The following is an 18937-nucleotide window of genomic DNA, read 5'->3' on the forward strand; positions in this document are numbered from 1 at the left end:
GGATCGGTTTTTCATTGATGCTACTTTTGGAAGAAAACCCGGATCCGTTTTGAGAATTATCCTATCCAGATATATTGACAAAAAGGGTTCAATAATTGATAAAGCATGTAGTTCACTAATTCTTCTTGCTGATGTTATTACAATCAAGAAGGCAGTTTTGAGGGAAAGGTTTCTTAGCGAAATGGTCTCTAAAGGTTCAAAAGGCTCTTTTGTAAAGGCCTGAAGAACTACTGATAAGTCCCATTTGGTAAAATTCTTGATAGGTGCTGGTCTGGAGCGGGTAAGAGCCCTGAAGAATCTGGTGACGAGAAACTAGGCAATAGGTTTTTCTAGGAATACTCCCAAGGCCGCTACTTGCACCTTGAGGGTACTCACTGCCAAACCCTTCCCTGCACCATCTTGCAGAAACTCCAAAATTGATACAATACTATCCAATTTTTGTTTTCTCTGACAACACCAGGTATTATAAGTTTTCCAAACTTTTGCATATATATCTCTTGTAACCTTCTTCCCACTGGCAAGTAAAGTGGTTATTACTACATCTGAGAGTCCTTTCCTTTTTAGTAGTTGCTCCTCAGATACCATGTGGTGAGGTTTAGCTTTTCTACCTCTGGGTGACAGACTGGACTTTGAAGAAGCAAGTCCTGACGAGGAGGGAGCTGAAAAGCAGGTTTGGCTGCCAGTTGAAAACCAGGCCCTTTTGGGCCAATAAGGAGTGATCAGGATCACTGAGGTTCTTTCCATCTGGATCTTTCTCAGCACCAGCGGAATAAGTTGAAAGGGGGGAAAGGCGTGTCCCAAGCGGAAGTTCCAGGGATGCACTAGAGAATCCATTCCCAGAGAGTTGTCGTTTCTGTGGAGTGAGAAGTAAAATGGAAGTTTTGCGTTTTCTCTTCCTGCAAACAGATCCACTTCTGGTTGTCCCCGAGTCTTGACTATCAACATAAAGACTTCTGGATTTAAGCTCCACTCCGCTTCTCGAATCTTCTGCCTGCTTAAAGCGGAGTTCCACCCAAAAGTTGGGGGAATCAAAAATGGAGAAGGATCTGGGAGTCTTGGTTGATGATAGATTAGGCAACAGCATGCAATGTCAAGCGGCAGCTGCCAAAGCCAGCAGAATATTGGCATGCATAAAGAAAGGGATATATTCCAGAGATAAGACTATAATCCTTCCACTTTATAAAACTCTGGTCCGACCGCATCTGGAGTATTCTGTCCAGTTCTGGTCGCCAGTCCTCAGGAGGGATGTGTTGGAGCTGGAGAGAGTCCAGAGAAGGGCAACTAAACTAATTAGGGGATTGGAGGACCTCTACTATGAAGAGCGTCTACAATCGCTCAATTTATTCTCTCTGGAGAAGAGACGTCTGAGGGGGGACATGATAGCAATTTATAAATATCTTAATGGGGATCCCAGCTTAGAAAAAAAGTTGTTCATTCGAAGGGATTGCATGAGGACTCGAGGGCATACAATGCGATTAGAGGAGAAGCGTTTTAACCTCAGGCAACGTGGGGGGTTCTTTACTGTTAGGGCTACAAGATTGTGGAATTCTCTACCACAAGAGGTGGTTTCTGCGGGTAGTATGGTGGCTTTCAAAAGACTCTTAGACTTACATCTCAAGGATCAGAACATTCAGGGGTATGTGAGATGATTACAGCCACACACACCTACACAGGTTGAACTGGATGGACTATTGTCTTTATTCAACCTCACCTACTATGTAACTATGTAAAAATAGTCCTAACCCCCTGACATGCCACATTTGGCATGTAATTTTTTTTTGGGGGGGGGGTGGGGAACGGGTACCTAGTTTTGACAGGTAGTCGCTCCCACTTCCGCTCGGAGCACCGCGGCGCCCTGAGCGGAAGTTCTCCTCTCTCCTTCCCTCTCTGCAATCTTCTGGGACATGTCAGAGGTCCCAGAAGATTGCCGGCCAATCACGACGCCTAGCGCAGTGCGTACCCGGCTGTGAAGCCGCAAACTGTCACAGCCGGGTGCCCACATCAGTGATGCCGGCGCCGCAGAGCAGAGAGGGAGAAGATGGCGCATCGCTGGACCGTGGGACAGGTGAGTGTGCGGTTAGGCTGGAACTCCGCTTTAAGTAATCAGCCACTTCGTTCAGTGTGCCTTTTAGATGGATTTCTGACAAGGAAAGCAACTGACTTTCCGCCCATTGCAGGATTTCTGTTGCCAATAACTGTAGGGTTCTGCTTCTTGTGCCCCCTTGTTTGTTTAGATATGCCACTGTAGTGGCGTTGTCTGATAGGACTTGAGTCCCCTGGAGGTTTTGAGAGAAGGCCACGAGAGCCAGGCCGACTGCTTTCAATTCATTCCAATTTGAAGATTTTGTTGTCTCTATCTGAGACCAAGCACCCTGTTCCAGGTTTTGGTTCCAGTGGGCTCCCCACCCCCATCTGCTGGCGTCTGTTGTAAATCTTTGGTCTACCGGGAAGGTCCAGGCCAATCCCCTTGACAAGGTTGCTTGGTTTCTCCACCACCAGAGGGTCCTCTTGACCTTGGTGGGGATCTTTACCTTTGACTCCAAAGTTTCTGGATTGTGATCCCCGGCTCTCAGGAGAAAATATTGTAGTGGCCGAAAATGAAGCCTTGCCCATTGGATGCAATGCCAAGCCGCTGCAAGCAAAGCCAACAGAATACTGGGATGTATAAAAAAAGGGGATTCACTCCAGAAATAAAGAGATTATTCTTCCACTCTACAAGACTCTGGTCCGGCCACATCTGGAGTATGCTGTCCAGTTCTGGGCACCGGTCCTCAGGAAGGATGTGCTGGAACTGGAGAAAGTCCAGAGAAGGGCAACAAAAATAATTAGGGGAATGGAGGACATCAGCTATGAGGAAAGACTACAAGCACTGAACCTATTCTCTCTGGAGAAGAGACGATTGAGGGGGGATATGATATCAATGTACAAATACTGTACTGGTGACCCGAGCATAAGGAACAAACTATTCAGAGAAAGGGAATACAATAAGACACGTGGCCACTCACTAAAACTAGAGGAAAGGCGGTTTAACCTTAAAGTGCGTAAGGGGTTCTTCACTGTAAGAGCGGTAAGGATGTGGAATTCTCTTCCACAAGCAGTGGTATCAGCAGGGAGCATTGATAGTTTCAAAAACTATTAGATGGACACCTTAAAGACCACAACATACAGGGGTATACAATGTACAACATACAGGGGTATACAATGTACGGTTAAAAGCGGATACACACACACACACATCATAGGTTAAACTGGATGGAATGATGTCTTTTTTCAACCTCACTAACTATGTAACTATGTAACTATGTAACTATGTATGATGGCTGGTATTGATGCAGTTAGGTTTCGTAGAACTGACATGACCTTTCTGACTGACCATAATTGATTTGTTTGTAACCTTGCTACCATATTTTTGATCTTGACCGGTTTGTCTTCTGGTAAAAAGATCTTTTGTTCCACTGAGCATATTTGAAACCCCAGGAACTGAACCCGCTGAGCTGGCGTAAGCTTCGACTTCTGGACATTCACTATCCTGCCCAGAGACTCTAGATGACCTCTGGCTTTGTTCAGATCCTTTTGAAGCTTTTCTTTGGAAGGGGCAAAGAAAAGTAGGTCGTCCAAGTATGGTACCACAGAGATTCCCTGAAGGAGGAGGGGCGCTAGGCACTCTGCCATTACATTCGTAAAAATCCGAGGGGCTGATGACAGGCCAAAAGGAAGGGCTTTGAACTGAAGGTGAAGTGTTTCCTTCCCCAAAATTTACCACAAATCTTAGGAGTCTCTGTGAATGAGAGGCTATGGGGATATTTAGATAGGCATCCCTTAAGTCTACTGATGCCATAAAGCATCCTTTGGCTAACAGGGTTCTGACTGTGAAAATTGTGTCCATCCGAAATTTTCTGTACAGAACTGACCTGTTTAGTGGTTTCAAATTGAGGATGAGACGGAAATCCCCCAATATCAGAAATATGTGGGAATAAAACCCCTGATGTTGTTCTTCCAATGGTGCTAGACAGACAACTCCCTGTTGCATCAAATCCTTTTAATAGGTCCGTCATATGCAGGGCTTTGGCTGCATCTCTTGGGAGGTATGTGACAAAGAACCTTTCGGGCGGAGTCTCCGAAAACTCGATCCTGTAGCCTTGGGACAGCATATCCAGAATATACTGGCTTTCTGTTATGGCTGCCCAGTAGGGGAGGAATTCCCTTAACCTTCCTCCCACCGGCAAAGTCTTGTCATTGCGTTTTACTGGTCGACGCAGGAGGATGGAACAGAACGCTTTCTTTTCCCTTGGGTCTTTGTGTTGACCAATTTCTCCTCTTCTCCTGGGGCCTGCTATCCTGCTGAGTTTTTTGAGGTCGAAAAAGTCTCTTAGGTGGCTGCTTTTTCTTTTTGATAGGAAAGGACCTCTTTTTGTCTGCTGTTCTGTCTAGAACAGAGTCCAAATCAGGACCGAATAGGAGATCCCCTTGGAATGGGATTACGCACAGCTTGTTTTTGGAAGCTGCATCTCCAGGCCAAGTCTTTAACCAAAGAGCTCTTCTGGCCGAGTTGGTTAGTGCTGCACATCTTACCGTCATCTTCACTGATTCTGCTGAAGCACACGCAATAAATGCTATAGCCGTGGAGAGAGTGGAGAAAGAGTCCAGGATTTCTTGTTTAGGGGAATCTGCTGTAATATGTGCTTTCACCTGGCTAAGCCAGTACTCCAAATTCCTGGATACACAGGTCACTGCCACTGCAGGCTTAAGATTGCCCATGATGGACTGCCAGGATCTTTTGAGCTGTTGGTCCATCTTCTTGTCCATGGGATCCCTCAAAACTCCCATGTCCTCGAATGCTAAGTCAGTTGACCTAGAGACCTGGGAAAAGGCTGCGTCAATTTTCGGAACCTTGTTCCAGGGGGCTCCTGGGTGTTCATCGAAAGTAAACCGCCTCTTAAAGGCTTTAGGGAAGAAGGTTTTCCTTTCTGGATCTGCCCACTCATTTCTGATGGCATCTGAAATTGTCTGATGCACTGGAAAGGTGCGACCCTTAGGTTCACCCAGGCCTGCATACATTCTATCATGCAGGGATAGCTCCTCCTTTTCTTCTTCTAAACCCAGGGTGATATAAACCGATTTTAACCGCTTGCCGACTGCTCACAGTATATTTACTGCGGCAGTCAGCCCCTCATAGGCAAAGGGACGTAGGTCTACATCGCTAGCCTGTGAGGGTCTCGGGAGCGAGCGCGTGCCACCGGAGGCGCGGTCACGAACCCCCCCCGCGCGTGTGACCGGCGGACCAGATCGTCCGCCGGTCACTCGCGATCGTCAGTGGAGAGGGAGAAAGGCAGGCGGCTAATAAAAAGCCGCCTGTCATTCTCCCCGATGTATGAATGATGATCATACGGTTCTACTATGTAGGACCGTTGATCACTGTTCCTACACCTCAAGCCACAGCCAATCACAGTTAGAAGCACGCCCCTAGGGACACACATAACCCCTCCCTCTCAAAAAAAAGTTAACCCCTTCACTGCCAGTGTAATTTCACAGTAACAGTGCATATTTATAGCACTGATTACTGTAGTAATGTCACTGGTAACCCTAAAAGTGTCAAAAATGTCAGTCAAGGGTCTGATCTGTCCGCCGCAATGTCGCAATACCGCAAAAAAAAAACAAAAAAAAACGCAGATCGCCATTACGCGTTAAAAAAAAAAAACAACAAAAATGACAAAAATCTTTCCCTTTGTTAGTAAACGCGATAACTTTTGCGCAAACCAATCAAAATACGCTTTTTGTGATTTTTTTTTACCAAACATAGGTAGCAGAAAACAAATTGGCCGAAAATGTTAAAAAATTTTGATTTTTAAATTTTTTTTGGGGGGAATTTCATATAAAAAAAATGTGAAAAATATTGTTATTTTTGCAAAATTTACGCTCTTTTTTGTTTATAGAGCATGATCAAGAAATCGCACAGGTGATCAAATACCACCAAAAGAAAGCTCTGTTTGTGGGAAAAAAAGGACATTAAATTCGTTTAGGTACAGTGTCGCACGACCGTGCAATTGTCCGTTAAATTCATGCAGTGCCGAATCGCAAAATACCCCCTGGTCAGGAAGGGGGTAAAATCTTCCGGGGCTTAAGTGGTTAAGAGACCGTCTACCTGATCTAAGGACAGCTTATATTTAGAGGGCATACTTTGAGCCCCTTCCTCCTCTTCTTCCTCTGACTCCTCTTTGGAATGCGAGGGGGAATGACTTCCTTGGGTGGGAGGAACCACTTCTGTTTCCACCGAAGGAACCAATTGGGAGCCCTGAGAAGAGTGTGAGGCTGATGGCTGACTCAAAGCAGGATCCTGCAGGGATGACCGAAAAGATTGGATGGTAGCATCCAATTCCTTCCTTACAGATGCGATTAAATCTCCACATGCTGAAGATGCTTCTTCTTTTACGAAGGTATCAATACATCCCTGCCAAAGTCAACTTTGTCTTGCATGAGGGGCATTTCCTCTTAGCTATTGTTTCGGAGCTTCTAGCCTGGAAGACATGAAAGAAAAACACACAAAATGCTTTCTAATGAGTCAGCCTAAACCTCAGCGCCACCTAGGTGCATAGGAAGACATTAAGGTAAGCCCCATGTGCCCTGACAGGCCCCCAGCCACCAGGGGGGTAGTGAAAAAAGGAAGGAGAGAGACCCCACAGTAAGATAGGTAATACAGAGTTACCCCTTACCTGGGCCTTACTGGTGCCTGTGCCTGTCCCACTCGCTGTGGAAGCTGTGTCCATCGCTGGCAGTGTATCCCCGGTACCGGTTCCGGAGACCAAAAGCGCACCTGCGCTGGACCAGAACCGGAATAAGCACCAGCTTGCTCCTCCCCTCTTCCCCTGCGTCCGGCGGAAATGACGCCGCGCACCCCCTGCCCAAGCGCCGTCCCTCCCCTCCCGGAAACCTCACTTCCGGCCGGACGAGCGTAACTCGATCCGGGACGAGTGGCGGCAAATTTTGAAAAAGTAGCGGTGGGAAAGCAAAAAGGCCGCACCGCCAGCCAGGAATGCCATCCAGGGGCTGCGCTCTGAGGGGTCCTGACTCACCTGAGCACTGAAGGGGAAGAGGGAGCCCATGCACTGCAGTCGATCGCGTGAATGGGAGGAAGCAAAAGTCTCCAAAAATAGGGCAAGGTGGACGCAAAGAGCCCGGTCTCTCAGGACAGTACCTTAAGAGCACAGACGGAGGGAACACAAAAACTGATGAATGGTGGGAGGAGCCTCCTTTTAAAATCTGGTGGATGGTTTGTTTCCTGTTGGTGAGAGGGAGGAGCCATCTCTCAAGGTGCTGTCCTGAAAGACGTTTAGGGAAAAGTTGCTTAACTACTTCAATACAGGGCACTTTCACCCCCTTTTTGCCCAGGCCAATTCTCAGCTTTCAGCGCTCTCACATTTTGAATGACAATTGCGCGGTCATGCAACACTGTACCTATATGGAATTTGTATCATTTTTTTCACACAAATAGAGCTTTCTTATGGTGGTATTTAATCAGCGCTGGGTTTTCTATTTCTTACAAAAAGAAAAAAAAGACAGAAAATTTTGAAAAAAAAAAAAAAGTTTCTTATTTTCTGTGAGTAAATTTTGAAAATAAATATTTTTTCTCCTTCACTGATGTGTGCTGAGGAGGTGGAACTGATGGGCACTGATAGGTGGCACCGATGACCACTGATAGGCAGCACCGATGAGCACTGAGAGGCGGCACTGATGGACACTGATGGGCAGCACCATCAGTGCCCCCAATCAGTGCCCATAGTGCTGCCAGTCAGTGCTTAGATGAGCAGGCACTGATGGGCACTGACTGGCAGCACTATGGGCACTGATTGTGGGCATTGGTGGTGGGCACTGTGGGCACTGATTGGCACTATTTACGCTTTTCTGTAATCAGGGCCTCATGCACACGGAACGTTATTACAACGGCTGTTGACGCGTTTCGCGAATCTTGTGTTTGACACATGTGCTTTACATTGACCCGGTCAGTGTTGAATAGGATTTGTTACATGGATACAACTTATATACTCTCCCCCAAGGCCAGAATAGTCATCAACAACTCTGTCTTGCAACCTTTCCCATTGGGGAGCGGCTCTAGACAAGGACATACAATCTATGCCAATAGTCGGCCGGTCAATTACCCAGTTACCCCGAAGTGTTTATGTTCTCCCTGTACATGAGAGGAAGCTACATTTCTCCATCAACACAAGCCCATTATTTATTCTGGTCCTGCAATTCCCTAGTGTTGGTGTTTTCTGCACCTCATCTGCACCTCACCTGCTGGTGCCTCACTTCCATGGTGACCCTGGGGTCCCTCTGCTTGGCCTTCCTCTCCCCCTCCTCACTCCGGAGGTTCTCAAGTATCCCAGAATCCACCACTTCTTTCTGGAGAAGCTTCTGCAGGAAGTCCTGGGTGTTGGTGTCCTCCGTCTCATGCTCCAGATACTGATAGAGATCTGCAGAAAGACAAGTAAGAGCAGAAGAAACATATAGGGGGCCATGTTTTTTTAAAAAAAAAGCCGTATGGCCATATCCTTGCTTAAGGCCTAATTCACACTGGGCGTTATAAAAACGTCCGTACCTTTGTCGTAAGTTTTTCAGCGTTTTTAAGCTTTTTTGCATTGGCGTTTTTCAGTGGTTTTTAGCGTTTTTTTGTCATTTTTAGCTAAAAATCACCTCTCTACTATTTTAGTAACTCCCACTTCCCAACAATGCAATGCTTGCCAGACAATGCTTTCCAGAATTGCATCACTCTTTTTATCTTCATTTATTTTTTTATTTAAATAATAAAAAAAAACGAAATTAGCAAGTTACTGTGCCTTTAAAGCGTAACTCCACTTTTATTGAGAAAAAAACATTCCCATCTGGGTGATCTCTGTACATTGCAGGGATTATAACAAATTTTGTTGCAGATTTCTACCCTTTGTTATTCTGAAGAAATCCCTGTGTGTTTGCCTGTGTCCATGTAGTAAGTGGGTCTAATGGGAGTGGTTTCTTAATTATCAATCAGCTGTGCACCTGCAGGGCTCTAATGAAGAAAGTGGCAGGGCCTGTATCCCTTTAGACGTGCTTTCCTATTGGAAGTATCTCACCAAAAATGACATTTTGGCGAATGTGCACGCGAAGGTACGTAGTTTCGCGGGACAGAGCCGACCTGCCGCAGTACATGTATGTACTGCTGGCGGTCGGAAAGTGGTTAGACATATTTACATTTGTATACGTTATATTTTTATTAAGCACATTTCTGCAGCCTACAGGGTGAAACGTGTCAGTAGGAAGGGTGAAACGTGTCAGTAGGAAAGGTAAAACGTGTCAGTAGGAAAGGTGAAACGTGTCAGTAGGAAAGGTGAAACGTGTCAGTAGGAAAGGTAAAACGTGTCAGTAGGAAAGGTAAAACGTGTCAGTAGGAAAGGTAAAACGTGTCAGTAGGAAAGGTAAACTGTGTCAGTAGGAAGGGTGAAACGTGTCAGTAGGAAAGGTAAACTGTGTCAGTAGGAAGGGTGAAACGGGTCAGTAGGAAAGGTCTAGGCAGGGGGACCTTCTGTAGATCGTAATAAAATGGGTAACCAAGTGCAGAAGAACAATGCGGTTCAGCAAGTAGGCTGTGCCCCTTGAGTGAAGCTGAATATAAAATACTCAGATATAACTGGCTCAGATCTTCACCATAAACAGAGAAGACAATCGCTTTAGCCAACTGACTCAATCCCCTCCACCTCCCTCCTGGTGTGTGATTTGCATCTGCCGGGTCCAGGAAGAAAACATAGACTGCAAGCCAGTGTCCTCATCAGCTGGAAAAGCCCAATAATCTTACCATCAAACCTGTTGTACTTGATGAACTCAGGAGCGGGGGGTTTTGTGGGCTCTGCGGGGGTGTGGCTTGGCTCTTCATCTTCTTCATTGGCTAGTTCCAGCCTCAGCTTATTGCTCAGCCACTCACTCAGCAGCTCCTGGGCTGGGGGGATAAAATCTGGATTAATAACCCTATACACATCACAGGGATACAGTCAAAACTACTGAGAGAGTGTTAAAGCTGAATTACAGACCAAGAGATAAATATACAGATAAAATACAACGAACTGAGCTGTTTTACATTAGGACTGGGTGGACAGAAAGACAAATCCTCCCAGAGACTTACACAGCTCCGCTACACAGCACAGCCCTTTCCTCTGCTGCAGATAAGTAAACACTTAGGCTTATATTCAGTGAAGTTCTTGAATAGCTTTTTTTTTTACATAGTTACATAGTTAGTTACATAGTTAGTGAGGTTGAAAAAAGACATCAGTCCATCCAGTTCAACCTATGATGTGTGTGTGTGTTTGCTGTTAACCGTACATTGTATAACCCTGTATGTTGTGGTCTTTAAGGTGCCCATCTAATAGTTTTTTGAAACTATCAATGCTCCCTGCTGATACCACTGCTTGTGGAAGAGAATTCCACATCCTTACTGCTCTGACAGTGAAGAACCCCCTACGTATTTTAAGGTTAAACCGCCTTTCCTCTAGTTTTAGTGAGTGGCCACGTGTCTTATTGTATTCCCTTTCTCTGAATAGGTTTTTCCATCTGCTAGGGTCGCCAGTACAATATTTGTACATTGATATCATATCCCCCCTCAATCGTCTCTTCTCCAGAGAGAATAGGTTCAGTGCTTGTAGTCTTTCCTCATAGCCGATGTCCTCCATTCCCCTAATTATTTTTGTTGCCCTTCTCTGGACTCTTTCCAATTCCAGCACATCCTTCCTGAGGACCGGTGCCCAGAACTGGACAGCATACTCCAGATGTGGCCGGACCAGAGTCTTGTAGAGTGGAAGAATAATCTCTTTATTTCTGGAGTGAATCCCCTTTTTTATACATCCCAGTATTCTGTTGGCTTTGCTTGCAGCGGCTTGGCATTGCATGCCACTGCCAAGCCTGTTGTCTACCAGTACCCCCAGGTCCTTTTCCATCCTAGACTCACCCAGAGGTTCCCCCCCCCCTAGTGAGTAGCTTTCTTTCTGGTTTCTGGCACCCAAGTGCATTACTTTACATTTTTCAACATTAAACCTCATCTGCCATGTAGTTGCCCACCCCACAATTTTGTCCACATCCTGCATAGAAGATATTGGCATGCTTAGTTTAGTATCATCCGCAAATACTGAGATTGTACTGGATATCCCCTCCTCTAGATCGTTTATGAATAAATTAAACAGGATTGGCCCCAGGACAGAACCATGGGGGACCCCACTTTCCACACCCACCCAATCCGAGTACTCTCCATTAATCACCACCCTTTGCAACCTCCCCTGGAGCCAGTTCTCTATCCAGGTACTCACCCTATGGTCCATTCCTACCTTCCTTAGTTTGTACAGTAAGCGTTTGTGGGGGAACGGTGTCAAAGGCCTTTGCAGCTCACTTCATCATAGAAGGTTAATAGATTGGTTTGGCAAGAACGATTTTTCATGAATCCATGCTGATTACTACTAATAATACCATTTTTATTACTAAAGTCTTGTATGTGGTCCCTTAACATCCCCTCCAAAATTTTGCAGACTACTGATGTTAGGCTGACTGGCCTATAGTTACCCGGGATATATCTCGGCCCCTTTTTAAATATTGGTACCACGTTGGCTTTTTTCCAATCAGCTGGCACCATACCTGTCTGTAAACTATCCTTAAAGATCAAGAATAATGGTCTGGCAATCACCTGGCTTGTTTACTAGCTGCGGTAATAGGGCCTTTGGATATATGTATTTACTCTTTTATGACTGTAAGTATATTTGTATAGTGGATTATACATTTGAGGTGGAACAGATGTTTCTGTTCCTATTTTCTTCTCCTTTAATAAACTTTGATTGCAAAAAAAATGATGCATTGGCACCATGTTTAGTTGCCCCACCCGCGATCTCCTCGCGCTGTCGGGGCAACTGTCACCACCCTTCTGACGCCTTGGCTGGGCGGGTATGCATCGTCCCCAGTGCTTGCGTGGGATATGAGATAATTCCTCCCTGGCCTATATTACTGCGTCTATATAGTTCCCGTTGGCGGGATTTTACCGTGGTCAGCAGGATGTTAGAGATGAGAGGGAACAGGATGCCATCCACATTTCCCTCTGGTTTCGCAGCTGGCCGGCTCTTACTTGCTGCTGTCCATGCATTATGCACTTTTTTCCACTAAGGGATTTCACTCTTGGTAAGTTGGTACACTTTACACTTAGAGCACTTTTCACTTTGTATTTTCACGTGTTGGATTTTTTCTTGTTTGATTCTTGGTATGGTTTCATAATCCTTCATTCCTCCAGGTCCATTCTGCTTTAGCTTCACTAGGTCCCCCCTTCTATATTTATTTATTTGATACGCTTGGGCACCTTTTATATATATACAGTACAGACAAAAAGTTTGGACAGACCTTCTCATTCAAAGAGTTTTCTTTATTTTCATGACTATGAAAATTGTAGAGTCGCACTTCAAGAGGTAGTCACCTGAAATGGTTTTCACTTCACAGGTGTGCCCTGTCAGGTTTAATAAGTGTGATTTCTTGCCTCATAAATAGGGTTGGGACCATCAGTTGTGTTGTGCAGAAGTCAGGTGGATACACAGCTGATAGTCCTACTGAATAGACTGTTAGCTGCTTTTTTCTTGCCATAATACAAATTCTAAGTACAGGAAAACGAGTGGCCATCATTACTTTAAGAAATGAAGGTCAGTCAGTCCGAAAAATTGGGAAAACTTTGAAAGTGTCCCCAAGTGCAGTCACAAAAAACATCAATTGCTACAAAGAAACTGGCTCACATGCAGTCCGCCCCAGGAAAGGAAGACCAAGAGTCACCTCTGCTGCGGAGGATAAATTCATCCGAGTCACCAGCCTCAGAAATCGCAGGTTAACAGCAGCTCAGATTAGAGACCAGGTCAATGGCACACGGAGTTCTAGCAGCAGACACATCTCTAGAACAACTGTTAAGAGGAGACTGTGTGAATCCGGCCTTCATGGTAGAATATCTGCTAGAAAACCACTGCTAAAGAAAGGCAACAAGCAGAAGAGACTTGTTTGGGCTAAAGAACACAAGGAATGGACATTAGACCAGTGGAAATCTGTGCTTTGGTCTGATGAGTCCAAATTTGAGATCTTTGGTTCCAACCACCGTGTCTTTGTGCGACGCAGAAAAGGTGAACGGATGGACTCTACATGCCTGGTGAAGCATGGTGGAGGAGGTGTGATGGTGTGGGGGTGCATTGCTGGTGACACTGTTGGAGATTTATTCAAAATTGAAGGCATAATGAACCAGCATGGCTACCACAGCATCCTGCAGCGGCATGATATTCCATCCGGTTTGCGTTTAGTTGGACCATCATTTATTTTTCAACAGGACAATGACCCCAAACACACCTCCAGGCTGTGTAAGGGCTATTTGACCAAGAAGGAGAGTGATGGGGTGCTGCGCCAGATGACCTCCACAGTCACCGGACCTCAACCCAATCCAGATGGTTTGGGGTGAGCTGGACCACAGAGTGAAGGCAACAAGTGCTAAGCATCTCTGGGAACTTCTTCAAGACTGTTGGAAGACCATTTCAAGTGACTACCTCTTGAAGTGTGACTCTACAATTTTCATAGTCATGAAAATAAAGAAAACTATTTGAATGAGAAGGTGTGTCCAAACTTTTGGTCTGTACTGTATATATATATATATATATATATATATATATATATATATATACACACACACATACATACATACATACATACACACACACACATACAGTGCCTTGCGAAAGCATTCGGCCCCCTTGAACTTTGCGACCTTTTGCCACATTTCAGGCTTCAAACATAAAGATATAAAACTGTAATTCTTTTGTGAAGAATCAACAACAAGTGTGACACAATCATGAAGTGGAACGAAATTTATTGGATATTTCAAACTTTGTTAACAAATAAAAAACTGAAAAATTGGAGCGTGCAAAATTATTCAGCCCCTTTACTTTCAGTGCAGCAAACTCTCTCCAGAAGTTCAGTGAGGATCTCTGAATGATCCAATGTTGGCCTAAATGACTAATGATGATAAATAGAATCCACCTGTGTGTAATCAAGTCTCCGTATAAATGCACCTGCACTGTGATAGTCTCAGAGGTCCGTTTAAAGTGCAGAGAGCATCATGAAGAACAAGGAACACACCAGGCAGGTCCGAGATACTGTTGTGGAGAAGTTTAAACCCAGATTTGGATACAAAAAGATTTCCCAAGCTTTAAACATCCCAAGGAGCACTGTGCAAGCGATAATATTGAAATGGAAGGAGTATCAGACCACTGCAAATCTACGAAGACCTGGCCGTCCCTCTAAACTTTCAGCTCATACAAGGAGAAGACTGATCAGAGATGCAGCCAAGAGTCCCATGATCACTCTGGATGAACTGCAGAGATCTACAGCTGAGGTGGGAGACTCTGTCCATAGGACAACAATCAGTCGTATACTGCACAAATCTGGCCTTTATGGAAGAGTGGCAAGAAGAAAGCCATTTCTTAAAGATATCCATAAAAAGTGTTGTTTAAAGTTTGCCACAAGCCACCTGGGAGACACCAAACATGTGGAAGAAGGTGCTCTGGTCAGATGAAACCAAAATCAAACTTTTTGGCAACAATGCAAAACGTTATGTTTGGCGTAAAAGCAACACAGCTCATCACCCTGAACACACCATCCCCACTGTCAAACATGGTGGTGGCAGCATCATGGTTTGGGCCTGCTTTTCTTCAGCAGGGACAGGGAAGATGGTTAAAATTGATGGGAAGATGGATGGAGCCAAATACAGGACCATTCTGGAAGAAAACCTGATGGAGTCTGCAAAAGACCTGAGACTGGGACGGAGATTTGTCTTCCAACAAGACAATGATCCAAAACATAAAGCAAAATCTACAATGGAATGGTTCACAAACATATCCAGGTGTTAGAATGGCCAAGTCAAAGTCCAGACCTGAATCCAATCGAGAATCTGTGGAAAGAACTGAAAACTGCTGTTCACAAACGCTCTCCATCCAACCTCACTGAGCTCGAGCTGTTTTGCAAGGAGGAATGGGCAAAAATTTCAGTCTCTCGATGTGCAAAACTGATAGAGACATACCCCAAGCAACTTACAGCTGTAATCGCAGCAAAAGGTGGCGCTACAAAGTATTAACTTAAGGGGGTTGAATAATTTTGCACGCTCAATTTTTCTGTTTTTTTATATGTTAAAAAAGTTTGAAATATCCAATAAATTTCGTTCCACTTCATGATTGTGTCCCACTTGTTGTTGATTCTTCACAAAAAATTACAGTTTTATATCTTTATGTTTGAAGCCTGAAATGTGGCAAAAGGTCGCAAAGTTCAAGGGGGCCGAATACCTTCGCAAGGCACTATATATATATATATATATATATATATATATATATATTTTTTTTTATTTTTTTTTTTTTTTTTTGTCTTATATGGTGGAAGACACTTTGGCATTGTCCAGTATATATTTATTTTGACATATACACCTATATAATCACTGATTATATACAACTTACATATAATTAAATTTAATAAATAATATATATTCTTTCCACAGATCAATTGGTCACAATGTGTGGTCACTATTTTGGATACCCTTGTGGTGCCCCTATCTGTCTCCTTCATGGGGCCATTTTACCAACTTCCCTCTTCTCTTCCTCCCTTCATGTTAACCTCGGCCAATTCCCGCCTCAGCCCCGGGTGGGACAGTTGCCCTTTGGGGTGCTCTCCTTTCCTTCCTAAGCCACTGGGCCAGCTATTGATGAGTGGAAAAGCCACGAAACGCGTAGAGCTTACAAGATATTATGATATACCATCTGAAGATTAACCACATGCTGTATATGTTATATAATGAAGTTTTGACAAAATGTATTAATATTTATATAATTTATACATATTGTTATATTCTATGTCCAATTTTTGACTTGGGTATGTTCACTTTTTTAATTTTATCTGTATTGTGTTAATCATGCATTATTTATTAAAATTCTCTTTTTCTTTGCAAAAAAAAAAAAAAAGTAACACTTATGCCCCTTTCACACTTGTGCGACTTGTCCTGTGATTTGGGACTGCAAAATCGCATGACAAGTCGTTCTCCATTATTTCCAATGAGTACCGTTCATATCAGTGCGACTTCGCACTGACTTCAAAGGAGTCCCTGCACTACTTTGGCCCGATTTTAATGCGTTTTGAGGTCCAAAGACATAGACATTGTTTCAGCCCAGTCAAATCACACCAAAATCGCAGCAAAATTGCGGTAAAATCGAGCGACTTTAAAGTTACACAATTATGAAAGGGGCCTTAGGCTGGGCTCAAACTGGGACTAAGTTGCCCGACAAGTCGTGTGCCATTCAGTGCAACGGAACCGTTCTAATCGAAGCGACTCAAGTCGAAAAAGGTTCCTGCACTACTTCGGGGCGACTTCGCAGCGGCTTGCATTGACTTCTATTATCACTTCTGGACCGGAAGATTTGCCCCCTTAATGACCAGGCCATTTTTTGCGATACGGCACTGCGTTAGTTTAAGTGACAATTGCGCAGTCGTGCGGCGCTGTACCCAAATAAAATTGAGGTCTCTTTTTCCCCACAAATAGAGTTTTCTTTTGGTGGCATTTGATCACCTCTGCGATTTTTATTTTTTGCGGTATAAACAAAAAAAAGAGCGACAATTCTAAAAAAAAAAAAAAACAAAAAAAAAACAATATTTTTTTTTACTTTCTGCTATAAAACATTCCCAATAAAAAAATAAAAATCATATTTTTTTCATAATTTTAGGCCAATTTGTATTCTGCTACATATTTTTGTTAAAAAAAATTCCCAATAAGTGTATTTTGATTGGTTTACGCAAAAGTTATTGCATCTACAAACTAGGGGAAAGATTTATGTCATTTTAATTTATTTATTTTTTTTTTTTACTAGTAATGGTGGCGATCTGCGATTCATTTCCTGGGACAGGAAATGATGGTAAATCTTCCCAAAAAGTTTTGCCTTTAGTTCTACTTTAAATACACAACTAGAACACAAACATAGGAACTGTAAAGTACTGTACACGCTCTTGTGATTCCCATCCATTTCTCCTGTACTATATGATTGCACAGTGAAAGAAGGGTGGCAACACGGTCACTCTGCTCTCCCCTTCTATCAGCATTATTTTGTAGACGAGACCTCATGGTGGCACTGCTAGTTTGAGTGGTCGCCAACCTTTCGCACCTTACAGACCAATAAACTCCCAATTTTTAATCCATGGGACCACTAACATGAATTTTACATGCCTTATACACACAATGCTCCGACTCTCTGCCACCCCTCCCCCTGGATCACACTGCTGCCTTATACCCATAATCCCCCAGCTCTCTGCCCCCCCCCCTCCTGGATCACACTGCTGCCTTATACACACAATGCTCCGGCTCTCTGCCACCCCTCCCCCTGGATCACACTGCTGCCTTATACACATAATCCCCCAGCTCTCCGCCCCCCCCTCCTGGATCACACTGCTGCCTTATACACACAATGCTCCGACTCTCTGCCCCCCTCCACCTGGATCACACTGCTGCCTTATACACACAATGCTGCGACTCTCTGCCCCCCTCCACCTGGATCACACTGCTGCCTTATACACACAATGCTCCGACTCTCTGCTCCCCTCCCCCTGGATCACACTGCTGCCTTATACACACAATGCTCCAACTCTCTGCTCCCCTCCCCCTGGATCACACTGCTGCCTTATACACACAATGCTCCGACTCTCTGCTCCCCTCCCCCTGGATCACACTGCTGCCTTATACACACAATGCTCCGACTCTCTGCCCCCCCTCCCCCTGGATCACACTGCTGCATTTTACACACACAATGCTCCAGCTCTCTGGAAGTCTGCTCCTTCACTTCCTCCTCTCTTCACTACTTTCAGCGCCTCCCTCTGAGTTCATAGGAGCCGGAACTACAGAGGAGGCATCGGGTATCAATGAGTGCTGACTGTTAGAGCACATTGAGAACAAAAATGGAAACAACAATGTGCGGAATACATCCGCCACAATGTTGATTCGCGGCAGAACCCCCGTGGATCACCAAATTTTTCTCGTGGACCATCACTGGACCTATAGTTCTACCTTTACCAGCAGCTCTATAACCCGTATCTGGCTCACCTTCAGTGTAAGCATCATCGTGATCGTGGAGCTGGTCAGTGGTTTCAAGATCCAGAGTGGGGCGCGGGGCTCTCTGTGTGCGATGAGTTGGCTTTTTATTGGAGAACACTTCAGAAACTGCGAATTCCGAGGCCTCCTCCACTCTCTACACACACACCAGAAGGCAGAACACAGGAGAAACAAGAATCAGGAATGTGTATTCACTGACGGGATTATTTAATTACAATGTAGCCATATATCCACAGGGTGGCGCCAATCGTCTTGTTTGCAGCTGCTAATCTGTTTTATTCTTTTAAAGCACAAGGCAAAAAAATAAAAAATCCTTTACCATTAGCGCTATTTATTCAACAATGATAACTTTATAAAATCACTTCTGATTATTTTTTCTCATATTATTCTAGAAGTCACATGGCTGCCAATGGCTTCCAAGCTGTTCTTCCCTTTCCGGCAGTGGGTGGGCTCCATTGACGCTCTTACTCCCCTTACTAGACAAGGCAGGAATCAGCAAGGCTGTGGGAGTAGCCAGCACTATGGCCCCGCCCACAACGCCTGTGTTATGGTGGAGGTGACGGTGGTAGCTGTGGGGAACAAAGGCCTTGCTGTATACAGAGCTATCAGTCTCAGTCACCAGGGGTGTGTTGGACCTCTGCAGATAGACCACTTGTCGAGGTCTTACCTTGCCTTCCTGTTGGCAGCCATCTTGGACATGTGCAGACTGCTGCATCTTATAGACTCGGATTGCATCATCACTTGCCTGCAGCCTGGGCGTCACACAGTGATGATGCTGCACAC

At 44.7% G+C, this 18937-nt stretch overlaps 1 protein-coding gene across 2 annotated transcripts in view; it reads right to left on the reverse strand.

Moving 5' to 3' along the window:
• CCDC191 (coiled-coil domain containing 191) overlaps window positions 1-18937 on the reverse strand; it is an 87046-nt gene that overhangs the window by 57331 nt on the left and 10778 nt on the right. For both annotated transcript variants that reach the window (XM_082245472.1, XM_082245471.1), the window contains exons 3-5: window positions 18146-18290; window positions 9824-9964; window positions 8290-8468 (exon numbers count right to left, since the gene is read on the reverse strand). In XM_082245472.1, coding sequence (XP_082101598.1) covers window positions 8290-8468; window positions 9824-9964; window positions 18146-18290 — 465 coding nt within the window. The remainder of the gene's footprint in view (window positions 1-8289; window positions 8469-9823; window positions 9965-18145; window positions 18291-18937) is intronic.

The sequence above is a fragment of the Pelophylax lessonae genome (genome assembly GCF_965119305.1).
Source record: "Pelophylax lessonae genome assembly, chromosome: 2".
In the NCBI taxonomy this organism is placed as follows: domain Eukaryota; kingdom Metazoa; phylum Chordata; class Amphibia; order Anura; family Ranidae; genus Pelophylax; species Pelophylax lessonae.